The 23431-nt window shown below is 37.7% G+C and overlaps 1 protein-coding gene across 5 annotated transcripts; it reads right to left on the bottom strand.

Annotated features, from left to right (window-relative positions):
• Positions 1 to 21547, bottom strand: arih2 (ariadne homolog 2 (Drosophila)). 5 transcript variants are annotated; one of them, XM_088331909.1, is made up of 16 exons: positions 21413 to 21547; positions 18294 to 18326; positions 13109 to 13648; positions 12795 to 12862; positions 12494 to 12566; positions 11500 to 11641; positions 10338 to 10459; positions 9568 to 9677; positions 9358 to 9475; positions 9222 to 9272; positions 9111 to 9132; positions 6553 to 6704; positions 6337 to 6480; positions 6184 to 6249; positions 5051 to 5176; positions 1 to 1796 (listed from the first exon to the last, which is right to left on the bottom strand). In XM_088331909.1, the coding sequence occupies exons 3-16, from the start codon at positions 13370 to 13372 to the stop codon at positions 1725 to 1727; spliced, it is 1530 nt and encodes a 509-aa protein (XP_088188035.1). In that variant the 5' UTR covers positions 13373 to 13648; positions 18294 to 18326; positions 21413 to 21547; the 3' UTR covers positions 1 to 1724. The 5 variants fall into 5 exon arrangements, with proteins under 5 accessions (XP_088188035.1, XP_088188036.1, XP_088188037.1 ...); XM_088331910.1 differs by lacking the exon at positions 21413 to 21547 and adding an exon at positions 21302 to 21409; XM_088331911.1 differs by lacking the exon at positions 18294 to 18326 and having other exon boundaries at positions 21413 to 21524.
• Positions 21548 to 23431: the final 1884 nt, after the last annotated feature.

Genomic DNA, 23431 nt, shown 5'->3' with positions numbered 1-23431 from the left:
TTTCAGCTTTAAAAACTCAGTGTCTCTATTTTTTTGTATTAATGTACAACCGTTGAAAATTACAGCACATTTTTGGTAGTTTTTCTTTTTATAATCTGAAACACCGATCCACACCCATTTTCCCAGAAAAAATGTGAACAAGAAAAAGAAAACCAAAGCTGAAAATTCATGAAATATTTCCATTAGAGGAGAGCATAACGTTGTGTGTTGTAGTGAAACAAGGTTATGGCTATGATATGTTATGGTCAGTTCATAAGTTAAAAGGCCAAAAGTTGTAAAACTGCAGCCAACAACAAATGAGGGGAGGGGCGGGGGACGCTTAGTCCATCCCAAGCCAATAGTGCATTAAGCGGATCCACGACTCAGGCAAAGATAAGCACATTTTCAGGGTCAACATTTTGTTGTTTTTGGTGTACACACTCGATTATCACTGGGGGAGGAAACCCCTCTTTAGTATTTCGAGTGTTGTGTATTCTCTGGCGCTCTTAAATACCATGTCATATTTTGCTTGTGAAATCGTATGAAGCTCAACCGAGTACTAGTCAGAAGGTTTAACAGTCGTGTTTGAAGTTACACAGGGTTTTGTTTTTTAAAATGTGATATCCTTTGGGATGTAAATATCACAGAAAATACATGATTGAGAAAAATTAACTAAAAAAGTATTAATATTAAAGATCATAAACTGTATTCTTCCAGATCTGAGAAATTCAAAGGCATGTGGATTATGTGAACCATTTTACATATGTTCAATTTGTGCACAGCCTACGCGATACGGCATACACCAGGTCGATAATCCAGCTCTAGCCAAACACGCGGAACCATATCTTGGGTCTCCAGTTCTGTAGTATTTCTCTTGTTGAATTCTTCTATGTTTGCATAAATATGCTATTAAAATTTGAAGTAATTTGCAGGAGATCTAACAAGGTTATTAGATTGTGAAATGATATACATTTTTGAAAAACCCTGTTTATTGAATAGCAAATTGGCTATTAGATACAGACATCTTTATAACAACTAGCGCGAGGTCAAAGCGAGTCAGGTTTGGCTGCAACAAAAACTACATTGGAAGCAGTTATTGTAGCAAAAGAAAAACACATTTATTTCCAGCTTGTTCTGCATGTGACTTCATTAAATGCAGATACAAATGTTGCATTTTGTCCAGGTCATGCTCGAAGAATGAAGATGTTTTTCATAACTGCACTTATAAATTATATTAGCAAACTAAATAGAAACCCAAATGCGTGTAGTATGTTAGTGTGAACTATACAACTGCCACAAAGTATTTAAAAGGCTTTATGGCCTTAACATTGGTAGCAAAATCTTTTGAGAAAATATAACCCGTTTTGTGAGTTATTTCTTGAATATATCACCGGTATGATGAACGGCATCAAGAAACATTTCAGGCAGATTGATCAGAACTGTCATGTCATCGGATCAAGATATTTAACTTGATTGAGCGTTGTATAGCCCAAACATGGTTTAAGAACTTGATGAGGGGCTTGAAGTGGGCAATACAATCATGCCATTCCGTGACCCTGCAGCATTTTTGGAGTGAACTAAAAAAACAAGACAGGAAGTGAAAAAGCCAGTAAGCATTGACAAGAAAGCAGCACAGCGCTCTTTGAATGGACAATGAGGGAAGTAACAGTGGGTAGTTGGAAAAGGAAGGTGGAGACAACGAACGGATAAAAGGGATGCTGGTGCTCTGCAGACTAAATGGCCTTTCAGGTATCGTGGAAATCCTTCAGCAGTGTGCGTCGTCTCTGCTCTGCAATGTGCATTTGATTCTCCAGCTCCTGTTGACAAGGGTATCTTAACACGCTTTTCAAAGCTGGATATACAGTGGTACCTCTACACATGAGAATTTTGATACAAGATTTTTTTTTTTTTTTTAAACAAAAAATCTTAATCGCTTTACGGAGAAAAATCCAGTTCAAGACCAATCCCAGAGGCTACCACTAGAGACCGCTCGCTACCACCAGCTTGGTCCAGTTTGCGCCTATACCTACCACCATCCACGCAGTTGGTTAAGCTGCAGAATGCCAGTATTCCGCAGCAAGATTGCTTAGATACAACTCTTTATTCACATTCTATAGCATCTACTTTTTGTGACCTAATCAATAGGTTCCGAAAAGGAAATTGTAAGGTCAATGAGTAAAAAAGGGAACCACGACAATCAAAACAAAGAACTTGAAAAAAGAAAACTGGAGCGTGGTGTTCATGTGAATGACTAAACCAAGGAGTACGATCAGGAAGCTGCTAGTGCCGATCGCAAAGTCGCGGAGGAAATCATGCAACGCTTCGCTGCAATAATTCCCGAGGGAGGTTATAAATCAGGGTTCTTACACCTTTTTCATAGCCAAATTCAAGCACTTCTTAAGGACTTTCATAGCTCTATTTTCCAAACTATCCAGTGCCATCAAAAGAAAAAATCTACAGTGGAAATCATGTATTTTGCAGAGCCACATAACTATCTATATACCAATTTTAATCTTGCGTGTGTGTTTATCAAAACATTTTATATCTTGAGTGTATTGCGAATACAGTGACGTGGAAAAGTATTCACCCCCTTCCCGATTTCTGTGTTTTAGCTTTTTTTATCACTCACAAAGGTTTCAGATTATCAAACCAATTTTATTGTCACATAGAGACAACCCAAGCAAATACAAATGGCTGCTTTCAAATGTTGGTTCCATTTATTAAGGCACACACATAAAAAAATAAACAAAACCATATAGAAGGGGTTTCCAGTTTGAACTGCCTGTTTAAGGTCACACCACAGCATAACAAGTGGATTTAAACTTGGACCTTTACTTGGCTACTCCAGAACCTTCATTTTGTTTTACTGTGCCATTCAGAAGTGGACTTACTGGTGTGTTTCAGGTCCAAAAAGCACTCGAGTTTGAGGGCACGAACTGATGGTCTGACGTTTTCCTTCAGGATCGTTTGGTAATCACCAGAATACTTAATTTTGACAACCACAGCTAGTAATCCTGGTCCTGAGGCAACAAAGCAGCCCAAGACCAACCAGCTGCCACAACCATGCCTCAATATTGGCATGTTCTTTTCGTAAAATGCTGTGCAATCTCCACGCCAGGTTTAATGCGCGCCTTCCAAAAATTAAAATTTTTGACTCATCAGTCCACGGAATGTTTCTTCTAAAGTCTTGAGGATAGTCAAGATGACTTTAGGCAAATGGAATATGACTGTTATTTTGTAACAGCAGTGGATTTGACCTGGGAACTCTCCAATGTAAGCCGGCCAGTGTCTTTCTTATTGTGGTGTCATAAAAACTAACCTTAAACACAAGTTTTCTTGGATCATGCAACAGGACATCAATACATCAATCTGAAACATACCAGGAAGTCCACATCTAAATGGCTCAAAAGAATGAAATAAAATGAAGGTTTTGGAGTGGCCAAGTCAAAGTTTGGATTTAAATCCAATTTAGATGCTGTAATGTTACCTTAGACCACAGGTGTCAAACAGGCGGCCCAAAACAGGCCCGCTAAGGGATTGAATCCGGCCCGCGAGACAACACTCAGAGAAGCGCAAGAGAAAAACGAGTCAAAGCCAGGTGCCTCTGACAAAGACCTGTCTGTCTGTCTGTCTGTCTGTCTGTCTGTCTGTCTGTGTGTGTCGTTTAATCTCTTCAAACCCTTCGCGCTTTCTTTTCTCTTTTCCCTCCTGCTGTCTTTCTATTTCTCTTTGGCTTTCTTTCTTCCTCTCCCTTTCTTTTCCCCCTCTCTCACGAGTTTTCATCTTTTGTTTCTCACGCTCTCTCCCTTTCTCTCTTTTTCTTTCTTTATCCCGCCCTCTCTCCATTTCCCTCCCTCTTTCTCTTATTTCTTTATCTCTCTTTTTCTTTCTCTTGAATCTACTAGTCCGGCCCCCGACAGAATGTTTGTTCTATCGTGTGGCCCCAGAGTTAAAATGAGTTTGACACCCCTGCCTTAGACAGTTCAAGCTCGAAAACCCTCCCATATGGCAGATTTGAAACTATTTGGGCCATAATTACTCCACAGAGTTGTGGCTCTTTACTAATTATACGTTAACCTTCGATTTCTGTTATCGTTACCAAAGGTGGCCCAACTTGCCATTAGGTTCAGGGGGCAATTACTTTTTCACATAGGGCCATATAGGCACAGCCTTAGTAAATTGAATCAACATTTTTAAAACTGCATTTTGTATTCCTTTAGGTTGTCTGTCTGATATTAAAATTGGTTTGATGATATGAAACCTTTATGCCGTACGAACCTTGTATAATCCTGTTGCAAAAAAACATCGAGGAGGAGGATAAACCAAAAACGATTGCATCTTAAGTACTGGCAAAGTGAGAGGGAGTTCCTGCTTATGTTGAAAAAGAAAAAAAATCCAGAGGAGTGGCAATTGGTTGAGCAGCAGCTCTTTAATGACACTTGCCTCAAATATTTCCGTAACATTTTCAAGGAGTGACAGAGACAACTCTCCGTGGATAAGTTTCTTTTCAAAAGACCTTTAGAAAGTGATAACTTTGAAAGTCCCTTCAAAAGGGCAAAACGAAGCAATGAATGAAACTGACACAGGCAAAACAATTGTGCTGTAAAAGTTTTTGTCTGTTCACGGTCATTTGAAGTTACAGTGACTTTAATTTTAAGTGTACAGTACGTCCTTTCATATCGACAAAAGCCGTGGGCTTTCACTTCTGACACACCTTCACACCACACAAGTATCTTTGTTACTGCAAATTCCTCATAATAAACTCAGATTGCATTTCGTTAATATATATTTTTTATTACAGTATTTTTTAAGTTTTATTACTATTTGAAAATGTTTTGTGATCTGGAAGATGTGTTTTATGGCAATTTTGAGTTTACTTTGATCCTTTTGGGAAGTCGTTAATGGGCCAAAGAGTTTTTGATTATTTCATATCAGGAAAATGCGTTCGTTACACGAGCAATTTGAGCTCCGAGCACATTCCTGGAACGAATGAAGCTCAGAGATAGAGGTACCACTGTACACAAAACACCTCACGGAGCTATGAGTGTGTAAATTATAGCGCCGGTCTTACCCCTCTGTCGCAGGCACTGAGATCAACATCGCCTCCAACTACTGTCCTCTCATAGCTGTCCACCCGCTCCACTTTCCATGATAAGTTCTCAATTTCTGCTTCCAGTTGAGCCTGCTGGTACTCGAACTGAAGAAACGGATATCATAATCAGCACAAACTGTCTAAAAACACATCTTGGCATGTTTTAATTATATTGTAGACTTTTGTTATAGCTTTGCACCCTTCATCTCCTCTCCTCCTTTGTCTGATGTCTTATTAACGTTGCTGTCATTTGGTTATTGTTTCCTTCAGTCTAGTGGTTTTGTATGTCTTTTTATATTACAGTTTCCCTCTTTCTTTAGTCTGCCCATAGCTTTAAAATGTGTTCTATATCGTCTTTGATTCAAATGTTAAATAACTCACAAAGTACAGTAGGATCTTGCCATCATGATAGTTTCACATTGTTTATGATATGTTCAGTCCTTTCTTACTGCAAGGTATTACGGTTCTTATAGCTTTGAACTGTCCTATAGTATCGCTGCCTTTGTCCCTTTTATTCTCAATCGTAGGGGTGGGCACACCTCGCTTATCCACTCCCTCCTGGTACCGAATTTATATTTTTAATACTACTATAAATATCATTAATAATACTAATACATTGTATTCATAGGCATCTGTCTTGTGTGCATTAACTCCGTCACAGCTATGTTAATTTCTGAGATGAAATAAATTAAAAGCACAATGGAATCCAAGTAAAAAGAAACAAATTTAAGAGTAAAATCACTGAGGATACTCCAGAGAATTGGATTCAAAACAAATAAATAGACTTAACAGTTTTTTTTAAGCTCACAATCTTGTTAAAATCCGATCGATTTAATACATCACTTAGCTCTAGTGCATCCCCGCAAAAAAAGCAGAGATTGTTGCTCTTCTCTCTTTTCAATTTTCTGTATCATTTTAACCACACGTTGTCTGGTTAGATTCCAGTTGTTATGGTAACAATTCAACTTTACGAAGAGAACAGTATGCCAAACTTGCGTTGACATAAATTTTTCATCTTGTAGCCTAACAAGAAGTGTTCCATCAATGAAACATCCCGCTCAAAGCAGAAAACAGGGATTGGTACACCAAGTAACAAAAGTAGAGTTTCTTACCAGTTTTTTGCGTGGGCCAGACAAGTAATAGGCATAAGGATACGTATACTGTAGTGTGTAGCGACACTGAAAACAAAAAACAACACAGAAGAGAAGACAGTGACACAGTGGACTTGGGGGACATATAAGAGCACACAAGCAAAGAAAATCTACCTTAGCAAGAAGCTTTGCAGCATTATGAAGGTACTGCCAGTCAATCCAGGTTCCCAAGTTGTTCATCACTCTCTCCTGTATCTTCTCCTGAATCCTCTGGTACGTTTGAGCTTCCAGCTGCAATGATTTGTTATGGTTCTCCCACTGGACCAGAAAAAAAAAATGTGTAAAAATTGGAAGAAAAAAAAAAATCATTCCTTGCTTTGAAGCGCTCACCCTCTCAAAGTAGAAAAGGTATTTCTTTAGGGCCTCCCTGGCCTGAGCCTGCTGGCTCTGGTTGACAATATCCGGGTTTTCTTTGTAGCGACTGCATTCGTAGTATTCACTGCCATGAGTTTTCCAATCACGAAGACACATCCAGCAGAAATCTGAAAAGAAGCGTTTTTTTATTTTTAAATATTTTTTTTTGTTGTTGTTGTTTTTTGTGTGAATTCGGAGCGCATGCTTTGTGAGACTAGTAACAATTTATCAATCATGACCGCAGTGTTCATTTTACCTCTGAAAAGTGATGAGTCCCGGGGACTCGCATGCTCAAAAATCTATGGGTCCCAACAGAAATCTATGGGTCCCATAAAATTTAGTGTTATCGGGGTTGAAACTGTAAATCGGTGACAAATATATAATAAAAATCTTTATATTCATTCAGTTTTAATCATCAAATTATTAATTCATTTTCTGCATCAAATTATTGTTGGTAATATACCGATTAAAGGGATAACCACAAACCTGTCTTTTTTTCATTTTCTCCTTTTATACTTCCTTTTTTTCTCAACTTCTTTATGCAACATAATAATTCGTAATATAATGCATCAAAGCAAGTGAGCCGCTTGAAAGCCGGCTTTCTTGAATGAGTTGACCCGAAAAAGCCGGTTCTCTAAAAAGAGACGGACTTTTCACCACACAACTCGAGATCGGCGTGCAGCAAAAACTCGAACCGCTAGACCAAAACAACATCTGCCGGATCTGCCTGACGAAAAGTTTGGAGTGGGGTAAATCTTTGTTAAAAAAAAATGTAATCGGGTAATAATGACAATTTTGTGTCAAAAAAGTTGCGTCCCGGGGACGCACGTTGATTTGAGATTATGCGTCCCCAGCAAAAATGATGCGTCTAGGACGCAGAGACCGACCAAACAAGAACACTGTGACCGAATCATGTGCATCCACATGGCGGTGCATAAAAGGGATTCCTGGCGTCGGTGCACATATTACTTGGAGAAAATGTCATGTGACTGATTCAGCGGTTGTCGCTACACATGTCAATGAAGTACTTAACCTACTACAGAAACAAAACTTTCAGCGGGCTTCGCTTGCAGATTACAAAAAGCATTTGTTTTTATACAAACAACCCTGATTATGATTGAAGAGTGTATGATGCCATGTATGGTTTGGTTTTATTATGCTGCCATGACCAAACAATTCTCAATACTGTTGTGTCCCTGGAATTATGAAGTGTAAATTCAGACTGCTACGAGCCGCGTGAACTCCTCTTTCCACGATTCTTTTAGAGTACGTTTACGTTTTGCAGCATCATAAATTTTGTTAGCTTCTTTAGAATATTTCTTCTGGGGCTGAGGTTTTGGCTTGATTCTTAACCACTTGTCCATTTTTCTTGTGTTCTGTGCGTCTACTTTGGAAAATTATATGGAAAATGCAAAAGCGCGACCTTATAACGCTTGGGAAAGTCCTGAAGCACTAAGTTATTCGATGCATGCCTCTGATTGGTTGCAGAGTATGCAAATTGCCAAATGAACCAAAGTTTCCAAACCAAACGAAGATTTAGAAATCGGAACAAAGCAAACGTTTGATTTGTTTTTATTTTATTTTTTTTTGGGGGGGTAAAGAGAGAATAAATAAATAAAAATAAAAATCGAAAGATTTTTTTTTCTCCCCTTGAAAAAGTTTTCGGCCACTCGGGTGGAGACGTTTTGTAAGTTGTACGCCCAATGTAAAAGATACACGTCCCGGGTGTCCAGGCAGACGTTATTTCGGACACTGATATACCATATTTTCCTCATTGTAAATATGCACCAGATTATAAGGCAAAATAGTCTTTGTCATATATATTTTCATACACAAGCTGCAGATACAGTAAGAGCTACCGTATGTATTTGTGAAGGCTCTTTATACAGTTATAGCATTTACTAATGCAAAGATTGATTGGTCGATGAAAGTCGCTGTCCTGAATCACAGAACATTGTATGCACTGGGAATCGAACCTCTCGGTTTAATATGTATAGGGCCTTAGAAAAGCTTCTGTAGTATATCGTTGAAAGGCTGTTTCCATCTTTCGCAAAGTTATTGAAACACTGGTTCAGAAGTGAAGAGACTGTTTAACCTATCAGAATGCACAATGCAAATCATTTTTTCTGGCATCAAGAGTAAAAATAGTGTGTTAACTAGATAATTCCTTTTGTATGTCTTATGTACCACTTGTGGTCTAACTGTAAAAGGTCGGTGTGCTCACCCACACAACCTGGGTTTAAATGCCTTTGCAAACAATGCATAGCAATTTGCACCAGGGACAAGGGAAGTATACCGAACATCTATAAATATTGTATAATTTCCAATCTTAGGCCCAGCGCATCAAGGCAAACTTTCTAATTTCTGGCCAGCTTCGTTTGTTTTGAAACAAGTAGTTTAAATAACTTTTGTGTTTATAAAAAAAAAAAAAAAAAAAAAAGTACAGATAAATATGATAAGAATCAAAATAGTTGAAAGTTTTGCAATCCATTTTGTTCACAGAGAGTAATGTTTTAACAAAATCAAACACTTACCGTTTTTGCACTTGTAGCATTGCTAAAAAATAAAAAATAAAACAATGGTTAAAGTAAATCAACCAACAAAAGACAATATTGTAAAGTAATACTTTTTCGGCTGCGACCTACCATGTGATTGCAACCCCCATTCTTCTCAATGCAGACATTGCACTTTGGACACTGAAATATGAAAAACAGTTAAAGCATAGCCCAAGCTTCTTTCAAAAGTTATGTGTAAAGATAGGAGCTAAGAGGCTGCTCTTACATCTTTAGTATGTGCGCTGATATAGTTTGCAGTCTCAGAGTCATCGGCACATTTTGTCAGCCATTTCCGGATGGTTGCGCAGTCTGTGGGGGCATGGTACATCTGACGGCATTTAAAACTACGGAAAAAATATTTGCATTTAAAATGAAAGTGTTATTGGAGTGTCACATATTTCGTTATTTTAATCTTTTTTCAAGCCAGGCGACCTACCAGAAGACCTCACTGCAGCGACTACACTGGACTCTGCGTGCCCGTGGCTCCTGCACCCTAATCACAATAGGACAGTCTGCCCCCGGACAAAGTTGCAACTGGAAGTGACTCTGTCAGAGGGAGGGGATGAAGCAAAGCTTAAGTTGAGCTGAGAAGGAGACTTGAGGAAAAACCATACTGGTGTTTCCCATAGCTAGGAAGATTCTGGTAGGTTTAAATGGTCCCACAAGTCTGGTTAACTTGTATTATTAAAAAGTATAATGATATATTTATAAATATAAAAATGAAAAATTACAAAAATTACTTTTAAATTTCCTGTTGTATAAATAATTGCAAACGCCACGGAATGCATTTGTGCTAAGTATCTCTGTCAGTCATAAGCAACTGGTCAGTCTGCAAAACACAACATTTAACTAGAAACACTCACAGTCCAACATATCTCCAAATTGAGAATGGAGGTAAGTTTCCTCATCAATAAAACAATGTTAAAATATTTGTGTTTCATTTCCCGCTTCACAAAAGGACATATGAAAGTTGATTGAACTTCTTTTAAGAAATTCTGAAACGCAGAAGCCATAAAACAAGCATTTCATTGTTCAATCATGTTGACCCTTTAAAATTGGATGGCATACTAAATGTATTTTTTAACATAAGGCTTGCTTGATTCTGTCAAAATTGGGTTTTAGTGTTTAAAGCCAAAAGAAGAATATTTCTTTTTTTTCTTAATGTTTATGAACATCGATGTAAAAAAAGGAAAAATAAACACATACCTCAACATAATCTCGGAAGAGGTAACGTCTGTATTTGTCCTTCAGTTCCGCTCCCGGCAATAAAGACAGTACAAAATCGTCTGGCATTTGCAGGGAGCAATCCTGAGCCATGCAAGATATGCCTGTAGATAGATAGATAGATACTTTATTCATCCCCGAAGGGAAATTCACATTTCCAGCAGCATCCCTGAGCTGAGAACAATACAATAATAAAGCACAAAGAATACAATATACAAATACCCAGTGTGACGTGCAAATGCCCACTGTAGCGTGTTATATAGAATAACTAAATAGTGCTACACAGAATACATATTGCAATAAGATTCGGTAACATGCAATGTAGGTGGTGTGGTTTACTGTAGAGACAAAAGCACAACTCAAAATAAATGAAAAAAATACATATTTTTTCTTAATTTATCACTTTCAAGCCGTGCTATTATTTCATTATCATTCAACTACAGAACATCTCAAGTGATTACCTTTAGTCACCAAATAAAAATAGTTTAAGGTAATTTCTAGCGTTATTGATATTTTTTGTACTTGGTAAATACAATACAACGCAAAGACCATGATAAAGAAAAAACGAAAAACTAAGATACAGGACACATTCAAGATTAAGAGGGTTACTGCAGCTTAAAGCAAGTTAAATTTAAGACATTTTTAATGCTTTTTTCAAATCAAATGTAAGGCCAGGTCAAAAAAAAAATGTAACAATATTTCATGCACACAATACATCGTCCCTGTAAACATTACCTGGCACGCCATGTTAAATTGATAAATGTTACTAAATCTTGGTAGTTTAGACAAATATCTTATTAAAATTGGATTCAAGACATTTTAATACCTATTAAAGCCACATTTTTAGAACAATGCCTTTCAAAGATCTATGGGAACCCTAAATAAGGCCAATTGGAAGTTATTCCCCTACAGTGGTGCATTAAAAAATCATATCTGGCATGTTATCCCCAAAATTGTAATACAAAATGTAATTTCTGCAGCTTCCAGAGGGCACCTAAAATGTATTTGGACTAATCTACTGGTATGTTTCTCAGTATGGAGTGTGATGAGGGAAGCATAGTTTTGTTTATTTTAACGCTATGAGACAATTAATGCATGCAAAAATTCTCGCGCGCGCACACGCACATAGAGAAGCTTGACCTACCCACGCCAATACCGTCTTTGACCAATACAGTGCAGTGCTGCTCCCAGCAAGCTTTGCAGAAAGAGTGCTCACAGGGCAGCGCAAGTAGAGAGTCTCTTTGTACGATCTGAAGACAGACGCCACAATGCAAAGTCTGAGAACCCTGAAACACAAATTCATTTCTAGTTCAGATATCGCTGTCCCAAAGTCAATAAACATCCACGAATAAAGACAAACTAATTCAAACATGCAACAACAAAAATGTGAATATAGATTATATAAAATGCATCAAGCATTGAAGACAATGTTTGGTAAAGCATACAACAGCGTTTAAGAGATTGCATTCGTCTCTATTTAACAATGGCTGTGTTTGAAATCGTTCCCCATCACGGTTGTAGTAGTGTATATTGAGTGTACCATTAAGCAGTGTTCTTCGCTTGCAACCAATAAGCAGTGGATGAGAAAATACCCATATGCCAATGCATATTTGAGTGAACAAGCTATATACACTTTTTCATTTTTCGTATCCTTTTTGGTCATGTTTTGCTCTGTGTCCCACAATGGATTGCAGTTGTGTTTAGGAAGTTATCTTTCAGGATATTTGCAAAGAAAATAAAATATAAAATTCAATATCAGGACTGATATTTACAAAGAATAAGGCAATATAAAGTAGCACAACTAACAAATGTCCTTTAGTCAGAATAACTTTAAAATGGTTTATTTTCCGTTCTGCATTCTGAGTAGTGTTTGAATTTTTACTTTAAATGGAAGCACTGTAAGTATTTACATGATTCTCAGTGCGTCTCACATCACAAAAATATCTGGCATACCCGCCGAAGAAATGACATTTAGGAAGATACTATGTCCAAATCTCCTCCTGTTGTTTACCACATTGTGATGTAGTTCACTACATCATATACACAATGTAGTGGATAGGGGTTGAGTGAATAAGTCGATGATTTTGAGCCGAGCCAATATCTAAATTCATGAAATAAAATGTCAATTTGTTACTTACAATTATGTTTCTGCAGGTAGTGCTAGGCTGAACCAGAGCCTCAGACAATATTAGAGAGGAACTAGACTTATTCCTGCAAACAAAAAGGGGGAGACAGGCTATGAGGACAGGAATGGTCAAAACTGATGGAGAGAAAGCAAAAAACACATTTGAATAAATGTGTTCAAGAATTATATTCGTCTTAGCTGATGAGCTACCTACAGCATGAGAGTTAAACACTGAAATGAGAATATTAGAGAAGTGGAGAAAGGAAAAAAATAAAACATGAGTTATTAGATAAAATAACAAAACGAGGGAATACCTTTCGAGTATTTGTGTAACCTGCCAGTGAAAATGGACCAGGATCAGCTTAGCGACAGCCGGTAAAACCTGAACCGAGCAAGAGAGGGAAAGAGTGAGAGCAATGACTTATACCATCTTCTTTGAGTTGTGTCGAGACGGGAATCTTGACACATGCATGACAACATAATCTTGTATTACTGGCACAACTAGTTACAGGCCTCTAACAGTAATATAAATAATAATAATAAATTGCTAATAGGTGGCTGTGACTCACGACACTGACGGTTGATATTGCTTTAAGTAAACCATTAAGTAAGAGTAAAGGAGGCCCACCTTCAACGCAGCAGCCACAATGTTCACCTCCTCATGGAGAACCCTTTGGCTTTCCTTGTATGTTAGACAGGTGAAGTGATACTCCTCCGGATCAAAGGAGTCAGCGCCCTGTTGCTCAACGTCGGTGGCTGCGCCATCGTAATAGCTTTCAATGTCCCCTTGATCCTCTTCTTCGCCTCCTTCGTCCTGATCCTCTTCTTCGGAGTTGACTCCAAAGTCTTCCTCGTTGCTGTCAGACGCCTGGCTGTTCATGTCCACAGACATCCGGTTGATGAAATAAACCACCCGGACAGGTAGACTGCACGTCTACCTGTCGGATCTCTGTGGTTCTTAAAGTCTGCTAGAACAGCTTGTACAGCCTGTGCCACTCTGTCCTCTGGTCCTTATGGCTTTGTTGTTGTCCAGAGAGACAGCCTGTCATCTGCTATGTCTGAGCTATTAAAGCAGCTCTCAGCAGCAGCGGAAAAAACAGAAGAAGTCACACTCCCGGTCACTCATTTTAAAAGGCCGATGTGAAGGTGATCCAAGGAAACAAAAAGACTGCAGAATAGAGCAAATCAAACGGGAAATCAACAAGTGAAATATTTTGTCGAATAGGGCTGCAAGGATTGGTCGACGTTGTTGATAAAAATCGATAATTTAAAATAGTCGACAATAAAATTCCTTGTTTCCGGACACGTTTTACCAACAAAAGGAGGCATATAGTATAATTTCTGCTGATAGTCGCTCATGCACAATTGCGTTTCTGTCTAGAGTGGTTAACGTAGACATACAGAAATTGCAGCATCAACATCAACTACATCAAAACTTTTACAGTATAACCTAACCACGGCAGTGACGACTACTTGCTACGACCCCTAAACATCTTGCGCACTCCTGGTCTTCTTAAGCTCCGGGTGGTTGGACGCAGAGGGAGGTGAATGTATGTGAGCGAACCGGAACTGTCCGGGGTGGCAGAGAAGCATGTTGCAGCGTCGGAGGTTCGCACCCAACTGCCACCTTTATCGTTGCCATTGTACCTGGCGCGATGGGTTCGGGTGTCAGCCCACTCACTCCATGGTACAGCCTGAAGCCAGTTAAACTTAAAATCAATCAACCACAATGGGTTAGACATACATTTTCCAAAGTTACTTCGACGACAACTATAGGTTAGAGACAGACTATGTAGAGCTTCAAGATAATGTTCAAAAAAGCGAAAATTTTCTGACAAACATCATTGTTTCCCATGGAATTTTGTCAGACCCAGGTCTGGCAAGGGGTCTCAAACATGTGACCCGATTGCCAACATCAGCTCGCGGAGTGATCATTTGATCCCCTACCACCATAATGTGAAAGTTTAATGGAACAGTTGTATTATTTAGCACCCACTAGTGGTACAAAATAATAACTCATTAAAAAGAACAATACTTATTCGAGTCTGTGGCTGCAGACCGTAGCTGTTGAACTGGTTGCCACGCCATATAATCCATATTTAAGGCACACCGTATTAAAAGACGCAGGTTCAGCTTTTGAAAAAAAATGAAGGCTTTTAGGTGCGCTTTATAGTGCAGAAAATCCGGTCAGTAAAAGTTGACCTATGAGCGCAGCGCAGGGCGATAAAAAACATTATTATTATTATTACCCAATCAACCCAAAAAATAAAAACTTGAGAGGACTTAAAATTTTTGAAAAAGCCAGCAAACAAGCACATTGCGGAAATCTGAATTTTACGACAGACACATGGCATTTATCGGAAAGAGATTGATAAAGTCAGAGAAAATTAAAATTTTTACGACAAGACACTCAGTCCTTTTGTCAGTTTACGTATTGTGATGTTTTCATAAAAATCAGAATGATTCTGAAATACGGATTAGGGCTGCAAATGTAAAATGTAAATGTTCTGCAATAATATAGCGCTTTTCAAGTCACTGAGACCTCACAAAGGGCTTTACAATGTGCTTCACACTTATCTTTTCACACACCGATAGCAGGGCCAGCCAATATATATATATATATATATATATATATATAATGTCAGCAGCAAATAACGATTACTTTAACGATTATTTATTTGAATAATCGAAGAATCGGTCGATTATTTTTTTTGATAAACTGATGTATCAGAATTTTTTTTAATACATATTTTTATTTTCTTGTTGATTCACAATTGAAGTTTTGGACGTAAAGAAAAATAGTCCAAAAAACAACTGAATATTCTAGAATATAAAACACTAAAAGAGCCAAGTGATTGTCAAATAGCTCATCAATAAAGAAAAATACATACAAATGTATGCCACACACCTGCAAATTTGGAAGATACATTTTTTAAAAAGTGAAGAAAAAAGAGCAACATTGGAAGGGAGAGTACTTCATCGGATGTTTGTTTTTGGTTTCCATTTTATTACAATAATACAGTTCTTAAACATGTGCCCAAAGGGAGTAGGCTGAAGCTTTTAAGAGCCTATCAAGTCATGTTTATTTGTATAGCCTTTAATCACAAGAAAGGGCTGTGTTGACTATAGACTACAGACTACTTTTGAAATACAATAACAAAAGGGAAAAGTCCATTGTTTTTCTTTGCAGGAATGATGTATTCAAAATCAAAACCAGAAAAAACAAACTTTACCCTAACAAAGGAACATTAGAAAACAAATGAAATTTCGAATTTATATTGTTGCTAGTGACCTGTAAAACATTTAATATCTTAAGAAACTCTTGATCCATTCATCTTCTATGGTATATCTATCCAAAATAAGTATATGATTTTTTTTTCTTTAGAAACTTATATAAAAAAAAGACATTTTTAGGGGCATCATCTAAATCAATCCATAAATAAATCGCTTTTATGGTGGCACAATGGCCTTTAAATGTCAAGCCAGAATATTGGCCCTCAAAGTTCTGGATTATCTGAGATGATAAGTGTCTGCTCTGTAAAGAAACTGTCGGATATTTTTTGCTTACTTTATTAGTATACAAATAAAAGGGACTTAGGTTACATTATATGTTTAAATTTAAACATGTTGGGTTTTGTAAACAATGTTTTTTTTTTTTTTTTTAAACATGTTTTTTTTTTTTACCTAGCGTTGTGCACAATTAAAATAGCTTTCTTCTATAATCGAATCAAAATACTATATTGCTCTTATTTGCATTTCCCCAATTGCTATACAATAAATTAAGTAAGGAAAATAATAAACTGTATATCATATGAAGCGTTTTTGGGTCAAATACGTGTCTTTATCTACTTACAACAAGAATGTCTGCATTTTATTGCTCTTGAAATGTTTTTTTGATATAGTACACTTAGTTCAATTTCAGTATCTAAAAAGTTCTATGAAAATAAATTTGGATGTGGCTGTACATTACCTGGTGCAAAATACGTTCTTGGGACACTTTATGACGGATTAAATAGGTACTACAGGTACTACTACAGGCGGAAGTAGCTCAGGAGGTAGAGCGCTCGTTTTGGGATCAAGAAGTTATATTATATGTCGAAACGTCCTTGAGCACGACACTGAACCCCTAATGGCAGGTAGTTGCATGGCTGACTCCCTATTGGTGTGTGTGTGTGTGTGAATGGGTAAGTGTGAAGCACATTGTAAAGCGCTTTGGCAGGTCTTCATTGACTTTTAAAGCGCTATATAAATGCAGACCATTTAACATTTACTACAAGCATGCAATCTTATTTGAATTGAATAAATGTGCTGAGTGATGCACAAATTGATGATCTAAGTCGCTGCAACACTTAACACTAAAACACTAAAAGTAGATTTTAATCAATTTTATTGATTTGTTGTTGCAGCCCTAATAAAGATAAATATGCAAAGATGCACCTTTATAGGATGGTAACCGTTTGTGTAGGCTCAGAAAGTGAGAAACGGTTGAGTGACGTGAGCGGTGCGACAGGTGGCGCGAAAATGTGACTGTGGACTCAGGAAATCTGGGAGGTTTTACGCACACTCAGCGTACACATCTGGCAAGCGCAGCTGCAAATCAAAGCGATGTACAATGAAACACAGAGAGGGAAAAATTAAAACATAAGTTAAATGTAAGACTTCTAAACAAAATGTAAGACCTTTTCAGGGGCCCCAAATTGCAGTTATGAAATTGAAGACTTTTTCAAGTTTTTCGGACCCTGCCACATATATATTTTGATTTATGCTACTAAAAAATACCTTGTTAAGAAAATTTGATTACATGACAAGAATAATGTGAACAGTGTTTTGGTTGTCAAGGGTACAGGTCCAAGGAAAGCTCTGGCTTTTTTTCTTCCGTTTTGTAACCTTGTAGTAGCAGCACAGCAGCGCAGTGGTAAGCAGTTGTGCGGCACAGTTCTGAGATCATGGGATCAAACCTTAATGTGTGGAGTTTGCATGTTCTCCCTGTGTTTGTGTGGGTTTTCTCCTGGCACTTTGGTTTCCTCCCACATTCCAAAAACCTGCATGTCAGGTTAATTGTCCCTAGTTGTGAATGAGCAAGTGAGTTGACCGTCTGTTTGCCCTGCGACTGGCAACCAGGTCAATGTGTCCCCTGCCCACTACCTAAAGATAGCTGGGTATTTTCATATCGCTGGCTCCAGCACCACCGCGACCCTACTGAGGAGAAGCGGTGAAGTTAATGGATGGATGTAACCTTGCATATGATGACCAGTGAAAAAAAAAGGTAAATCAATCAATGAAACATGGCAACAATTTCAAGCATTTATGAGCGCTTCACCCAAAAATCAAGTACTCTTTTAACACACATTAAAATTTAAGCCTTTTTAAAAACAATCAAGAATCCGTACAAACCGTGGATGTGGAGAGCAGCAACATAAAAAGAAAGTTATGACTGTTCTGAGTCAAATAGAGATCTAAAGGAATGGAAAAAGTCCCAATGTATGCTTAACGACAGCGCAGAAAAATATCCCTTATTTGTAAAATACCTGGCATGTAGACAAGGTCTCAGTGAAAGTTTGAATGAATGTCAGCCTATAGATTTGCCCAGCAAATGTCTGTTGAGACCCATATACTGTTCAAAAATAATACATTCCCTTTGTAGTACAATAAAACATAACCTAGAAAGGTGTTTTCTGGAAAATACTGTTTTAACTTCAAAAGGGAAAATATTTTCCTTCTAACATTAAAGTCTCAAGAGCTCACACCAGCAGACAAATTAATCAACTTGCCAAGAGGTTCAAAGCCCATAAAATTATAAACACACTACTAACCTACAGAAAGCAAAGTCCATCTGTCGGAATGTCCTGTGGACAAATGGAAAAAAAGTAGAACTTTTTAGCAAAGTATGTCACTTTTGTGCTCACTGAAAACAAAACGAAGCTTTCAAGATCTAAAATACTGGGTATTTACAGGCAGGCAATAGTTTGATTGAAATAGTTGTTGCCGGTAAGAACTGTGTTCTTCGATCACAGATATGATACATGCCAACTCCCTCTTACTCACTTAACAAACCTCATGTGTATTTGTTGATTTCTCCAGATAATTTTCATTTAACAGTAAAAAGGCCGTGGTTGTCATAAATACCTGTATATAAGTGCAGGCCCATGCTTTTGTGAAAAACATAGAACTTGTAAACGCAAGATACACTGGAATGAAACACACTATTTTTACGGTACTTGTGAGTGAGTGAAATAAAATCTTTTTTTTTTTTAATGCCAAAAGTTGAATGTGGAAACGACTATTAGCATAACGAAGGTGCCCCTGTTTAGCAACTTCTGATTAAATTGCTCACAAACTCCATGTATAGGGCGGTGCTTGTTTGTCACTAGTCGTGTAAAAGATTAATTTAGATTGATCCACAAATTGGGATTCTGATCTCAGTAGCATTATTACCTGTATGTAAACAGACTCACAGATAACTGTGTACATGACATCGTAAAATCTGAAGAATTTTAGAGTTCAATGTTGGATCCAGTGTTGGAAAGCTGGCCCTCCATCAAACCGCCTAGATATTACAGGGATGTGAAAGCGCAACCAAAATTGCTAGTGTCCAAATGAGAAAATATTATTTTATTGGACTACAATAAGGATAAGCGGCACAGATAATGAATGGACTACAATGAGTCCGGATCCAGTTCCACGAGAACCCCTGAAGGGAGCTTTCAAAACATCTGCAGCGTGCAGAAGATTTGCTTCTTTAAACATGGATAAATCTGTCTTTTTTTCCTTAATGACCTTGTCAACCTAGCCATTGTTCTCGGACTTGGGTGACCTAGCAATTTCAACAAAAGTGGATAAGTTCAAAGAAACACTCTGGTCTTATAACACGGGTCAGGATTTAGGAACTTGGCTTGGGGGTAAAATTTATTATTTTAACACATCTAGGCTGAGAGGGCAACAGTGTTTCCACCACTAGCGGAAGTAACACTGTAGTGCTTCTATATCTTTAAGTTTGGTTTTAACAATTCTTGTTGGGATTGTGTTTCTGTCTCTCAGCAATGAAGGACATCAGAAAACACATGAGAGTGTGATGTCTGCCTTCAACCACTTTCTGGAATTTGTTTCAAGTGTATAGTTTGTGCAAGTTGTGAAAATATGACTAATGATCAACAATGTACTTGGGGACTTTTAAGACAAATGTTTAGAGATTAAAGTTCAGGTCTATATAAAGGAATAAGGACGACTAATGACAACTTGATTCCAAAGATTATAACTCCACCCACATCACATATCTAATGGTATCTTTTTCTGCTGCAACATATATAGAGACCCCTCGCTACTGTGCGCATCACTGATTCAATGTTCGGCAAACTTTTAATTGAATTGTCTTTATTGTCATACATACATACATAAATACATAAACATATCGTGTATTGTGTTTGGACCAGATAGCACACAGCAAATACTATCACAGGGGCAGGTTAAGGAGGGCTTTTTGTGATGGGTTGGCAGGACTGTGTGTGCGACTGTGATAGGCTGGTGTATACGGTCAGTAAAACAGGCGTTACTGTGTCATTCCCCACATTTCCAAAAATAAACTGCAGTGCACGGCTACAGCAAAGCTAGCTTTAATCTCTGAAAGAAATTTATCAATTAAATCGGACTCTGAGTAAAGTCAGAAGAGAGCAAAGAAATGGTGATCACAACCAGGTGCTTCGTGGATTATTATCAGGTTTGGGAACCGACTGAGGCAGTGTCAGGAGAGACGCAAATAGAAAAGCTCCAAGTCCCGCATACTGCTCTGGCTAAGCTAACAACTCAGGTAGGCCACCACTGTCAACCTGTATTTCACCAGCGCCAGATCCACTACCCATAAAACGGATGACGCCACTAAGTAATACATAGCTAACATTTTCAGTTGCAGCTAGTTCTTCCCATTCCAATTTACCACTGAGAAAGTTTACTTTAATTGCTTGTATTTCCCATAATAAATGTCCAAGCTGGTAAGTAATCCTAGCACTAAATACACAATTAAAAGCGCCCTGTTTAAGTGCATCATGTCCAATAATGCTTAATAGGACAATGCCATACAAACTAATGCCAGCTGCTGGTAATCACCAGGAAAGAAAAAAAATCAATGGCAAAGCCAAGCCACTAAAAAGCAGTGTCTGCATCATTTTAAAGGAAACTTGTTGAGAAGCATGTAAACAATTTCAAACATTTACAAGCGCTTCACCTAAAATTCAAGCACTCTTCAATCTTAGAAAACACAACGTTCAAATTCACGCATTTGGACACGTTAAATTGCTTTTGAGTAGCAAATAATATATGTTTACCCGTAAAGTTAAGCCCGGGCCAAGACGAACCTGTCAGGTGTTCCGGGTGCCTGCCAGCCAGGCTAAAAATAGGCTTTTTAAACTGGGTGACACACATCCAGCTAAGCTAACGTAACACAACGACTCAGCAGTTTCATAATACGTAATTCGGCCCCGTTGGCTGAAATTATCTGGACGACTTGAAACAAACATTCCCTACTTTGAATGCACAAATCAGTAACGTTTTCCTGTATTGTTGGACAAATGTGCCCAAGAGACACAGTTGCCCATCCGGTTTTCGACTAGCCAATTTCAAGTCGGATTAGCCTTGAAACATACTCATTAAGTCATACAGCAAAATAACGCGTTACATTGTAAATATAATGGGCTTGGGTGATACTCAACGGGAAAAACTCCAAAAAGTAAAATGACTCAATAATATACAAGTTTACGATATTATGTTACTGCCGTAGCTAGTTCCCCATTAGCTTCATGATATCGTTGTGATACGTCTCTCTACTTACGCCAAACCCGTGGATTTCTGATGTAAACAAGGCCGTCAGTAACTCCAGAGAACAAATTAAGGATTCACAAAATAAGTTTACAAATTCGAAATGAATTCAATAGATATTTACCTCACAGAGAAACGTCAGTCGTGCCCACAGTGACTGAACGAATGCGTTTTAAGACTACAAAGCCGCTATGTGCGTTAGCTGGGAGGCGGATGAAAGGATGCATTCAATGTCCACAAATTGAGTGGGAACTTTTCCTCTCCACCGTGAAGGAAATGTAAAAATGAAAAAGTGGGTCTCCAACCTTTTTCAAGCTGAGAGATAATTTTTGTTTCTATTTAGTGCAAGGGACGCCCAGTTTGATATGCATTTGTAGGATAAGATATGATATGATAGGATAGTCTTTATTGCTATTGATATCAACGTGTTGAAACATTGTATGCAACATAAAACACGCCACACCAGGGTAAAAGTATTACAGAGATTGGGAAAAATAAGAAAAAAAAGACTGTCAGAATGGACAAAAGTGTTTACGATGTATTGCCTAAAGACTGGCCGAAGTTTAAATAATAGTGCAATGACAGAATAGTGCTCCCGCGACCCTACTGAGGATGAGCAGCACAGATAATGGATGGTTGAATTAATGAATGAATGAAAACTTTATTTCGAACATAAAAATAAAAACAGGACAAAAAAAATGAGTCAACAACAAAATAATGTCACATAACATGTTCGAAAAGGGGTAGTCAGAAGCAGATGCTTATTTCTTACCCCTTTATCTTCCCTAATAAATACATTTTATAGATAGCTCCTCTTGTGTCAAATACAACAAAATCTCATGGATATACTTATTACATAGGTCAGATATCAATAATTATAATAGTTACAATAATCACATATTTTATACACTAATCTTCGCAATACCCATCGCTCAACGTTATAATGCGCATAATGTCACTGCGGCACCAGTGATAATAACAATAAAAATAAACATAATACTTATAACAGTTCTGATGTAATAATAGCAACAATAACAACAAGTTAACCATAGTTTGAAATGCAGTATTTCCAATTTTGGTTGAAAGAATAAAGCATCATAACAATAGTGCAATGAAAAGTGTTGCAATAGCATTGCTATATATATCTTCAGTTTTATGTACATGTTTAGAATGGTGATCGTTCTCCAGAAGAAACTGTCTCTGACTCTGAGCATGATTGGCATTGTGTTAACTTATCGTGTAATTATTAAGTTGTTAACGCAGGGTTAATTATTGGAAGTAGGGTGTAAAAGGCAAAGTCGACCAGTAAAAACAAAAACAACATTTCACTAAAAAATCACAATGACCCAGCACTGGGTAGCTATTTTTGGAACAGGTTCCAATAGTTATGTCACTATCCGCGGAAATCTCAGCTGTCCTTGGAGGCACCCAGGTGCCCACGGGGACTACGTTGAAGACCCCTGCCCTAGTACCAATGCACCCTTTTATATTCCAAAAACTTTCAATTTATTATTTTTTAGCAATTTTTTGGGGGGGTTTGAACAAATTTATTGACACTAATAACAGCAAACAAACAATGTGAGGTTTTAACAACCCTTCTCGACAATCTTAACAGCAATCAAGCATATTCACAATTTCGTTATACAACATCTTTGTGGGGTTTGGGGTTTTTAAGGGTTATTGTTCTATCTTCGTTATTCATTATCCATTATCCGTTATCGGTCAGTTCATAATACGCTACTGTAGCGACCCTCGTTCATGCACGACACAAGGTTTCACAATCTCTGGTTTATTGCCTGCATTCAGTAAATAAAACAATACAAAAGTCAGGGGTCTCTGTTCTCGACTGCAATTATCTTCAACGCTTACAAAATTCACTTAAGCTACGGCAAGCGCTGAAGCCCATAAAGTGCCAAACGAAAAAAACAGTCGCAGACGCCCATGACTTAACAACTGAATGAGGTACCGGAATATTAACAGTAATACAACAAAAACACAGATTTTGTGAGAATTCAAAAAAACATTCAAAACAATCAAATTTCAACTCTGTTACACCCACCCCCACCGAATTCTGGACAAAATCTCACACTTGGTTATAAAATCAAAATCAATATATAACAGTAGTCATTGGGTCACACATATT

Source organism: Urocampus carinirostris, chromosome 3, assembly GCF_059441175.1.
Source record: "Urocampus carinirostris isolate Australia breed hairy pipefish chromosome 3, RoL_Ucar_1.0, whole genome shotgun sequence".
In the NCBI taxonomy this organism is placed as follows: domain Eukaryota; kingdom Metazoa; phylum Chordata; class Actinopteri; order Syngnathiformes; family Syngnathidae; genus Urocampus; species Urocampus carinirostris.
Note: the sequence above shows the minus strand (reverse complement) of the source record. Positions and strands in the feature narration are given on the sequence as shown.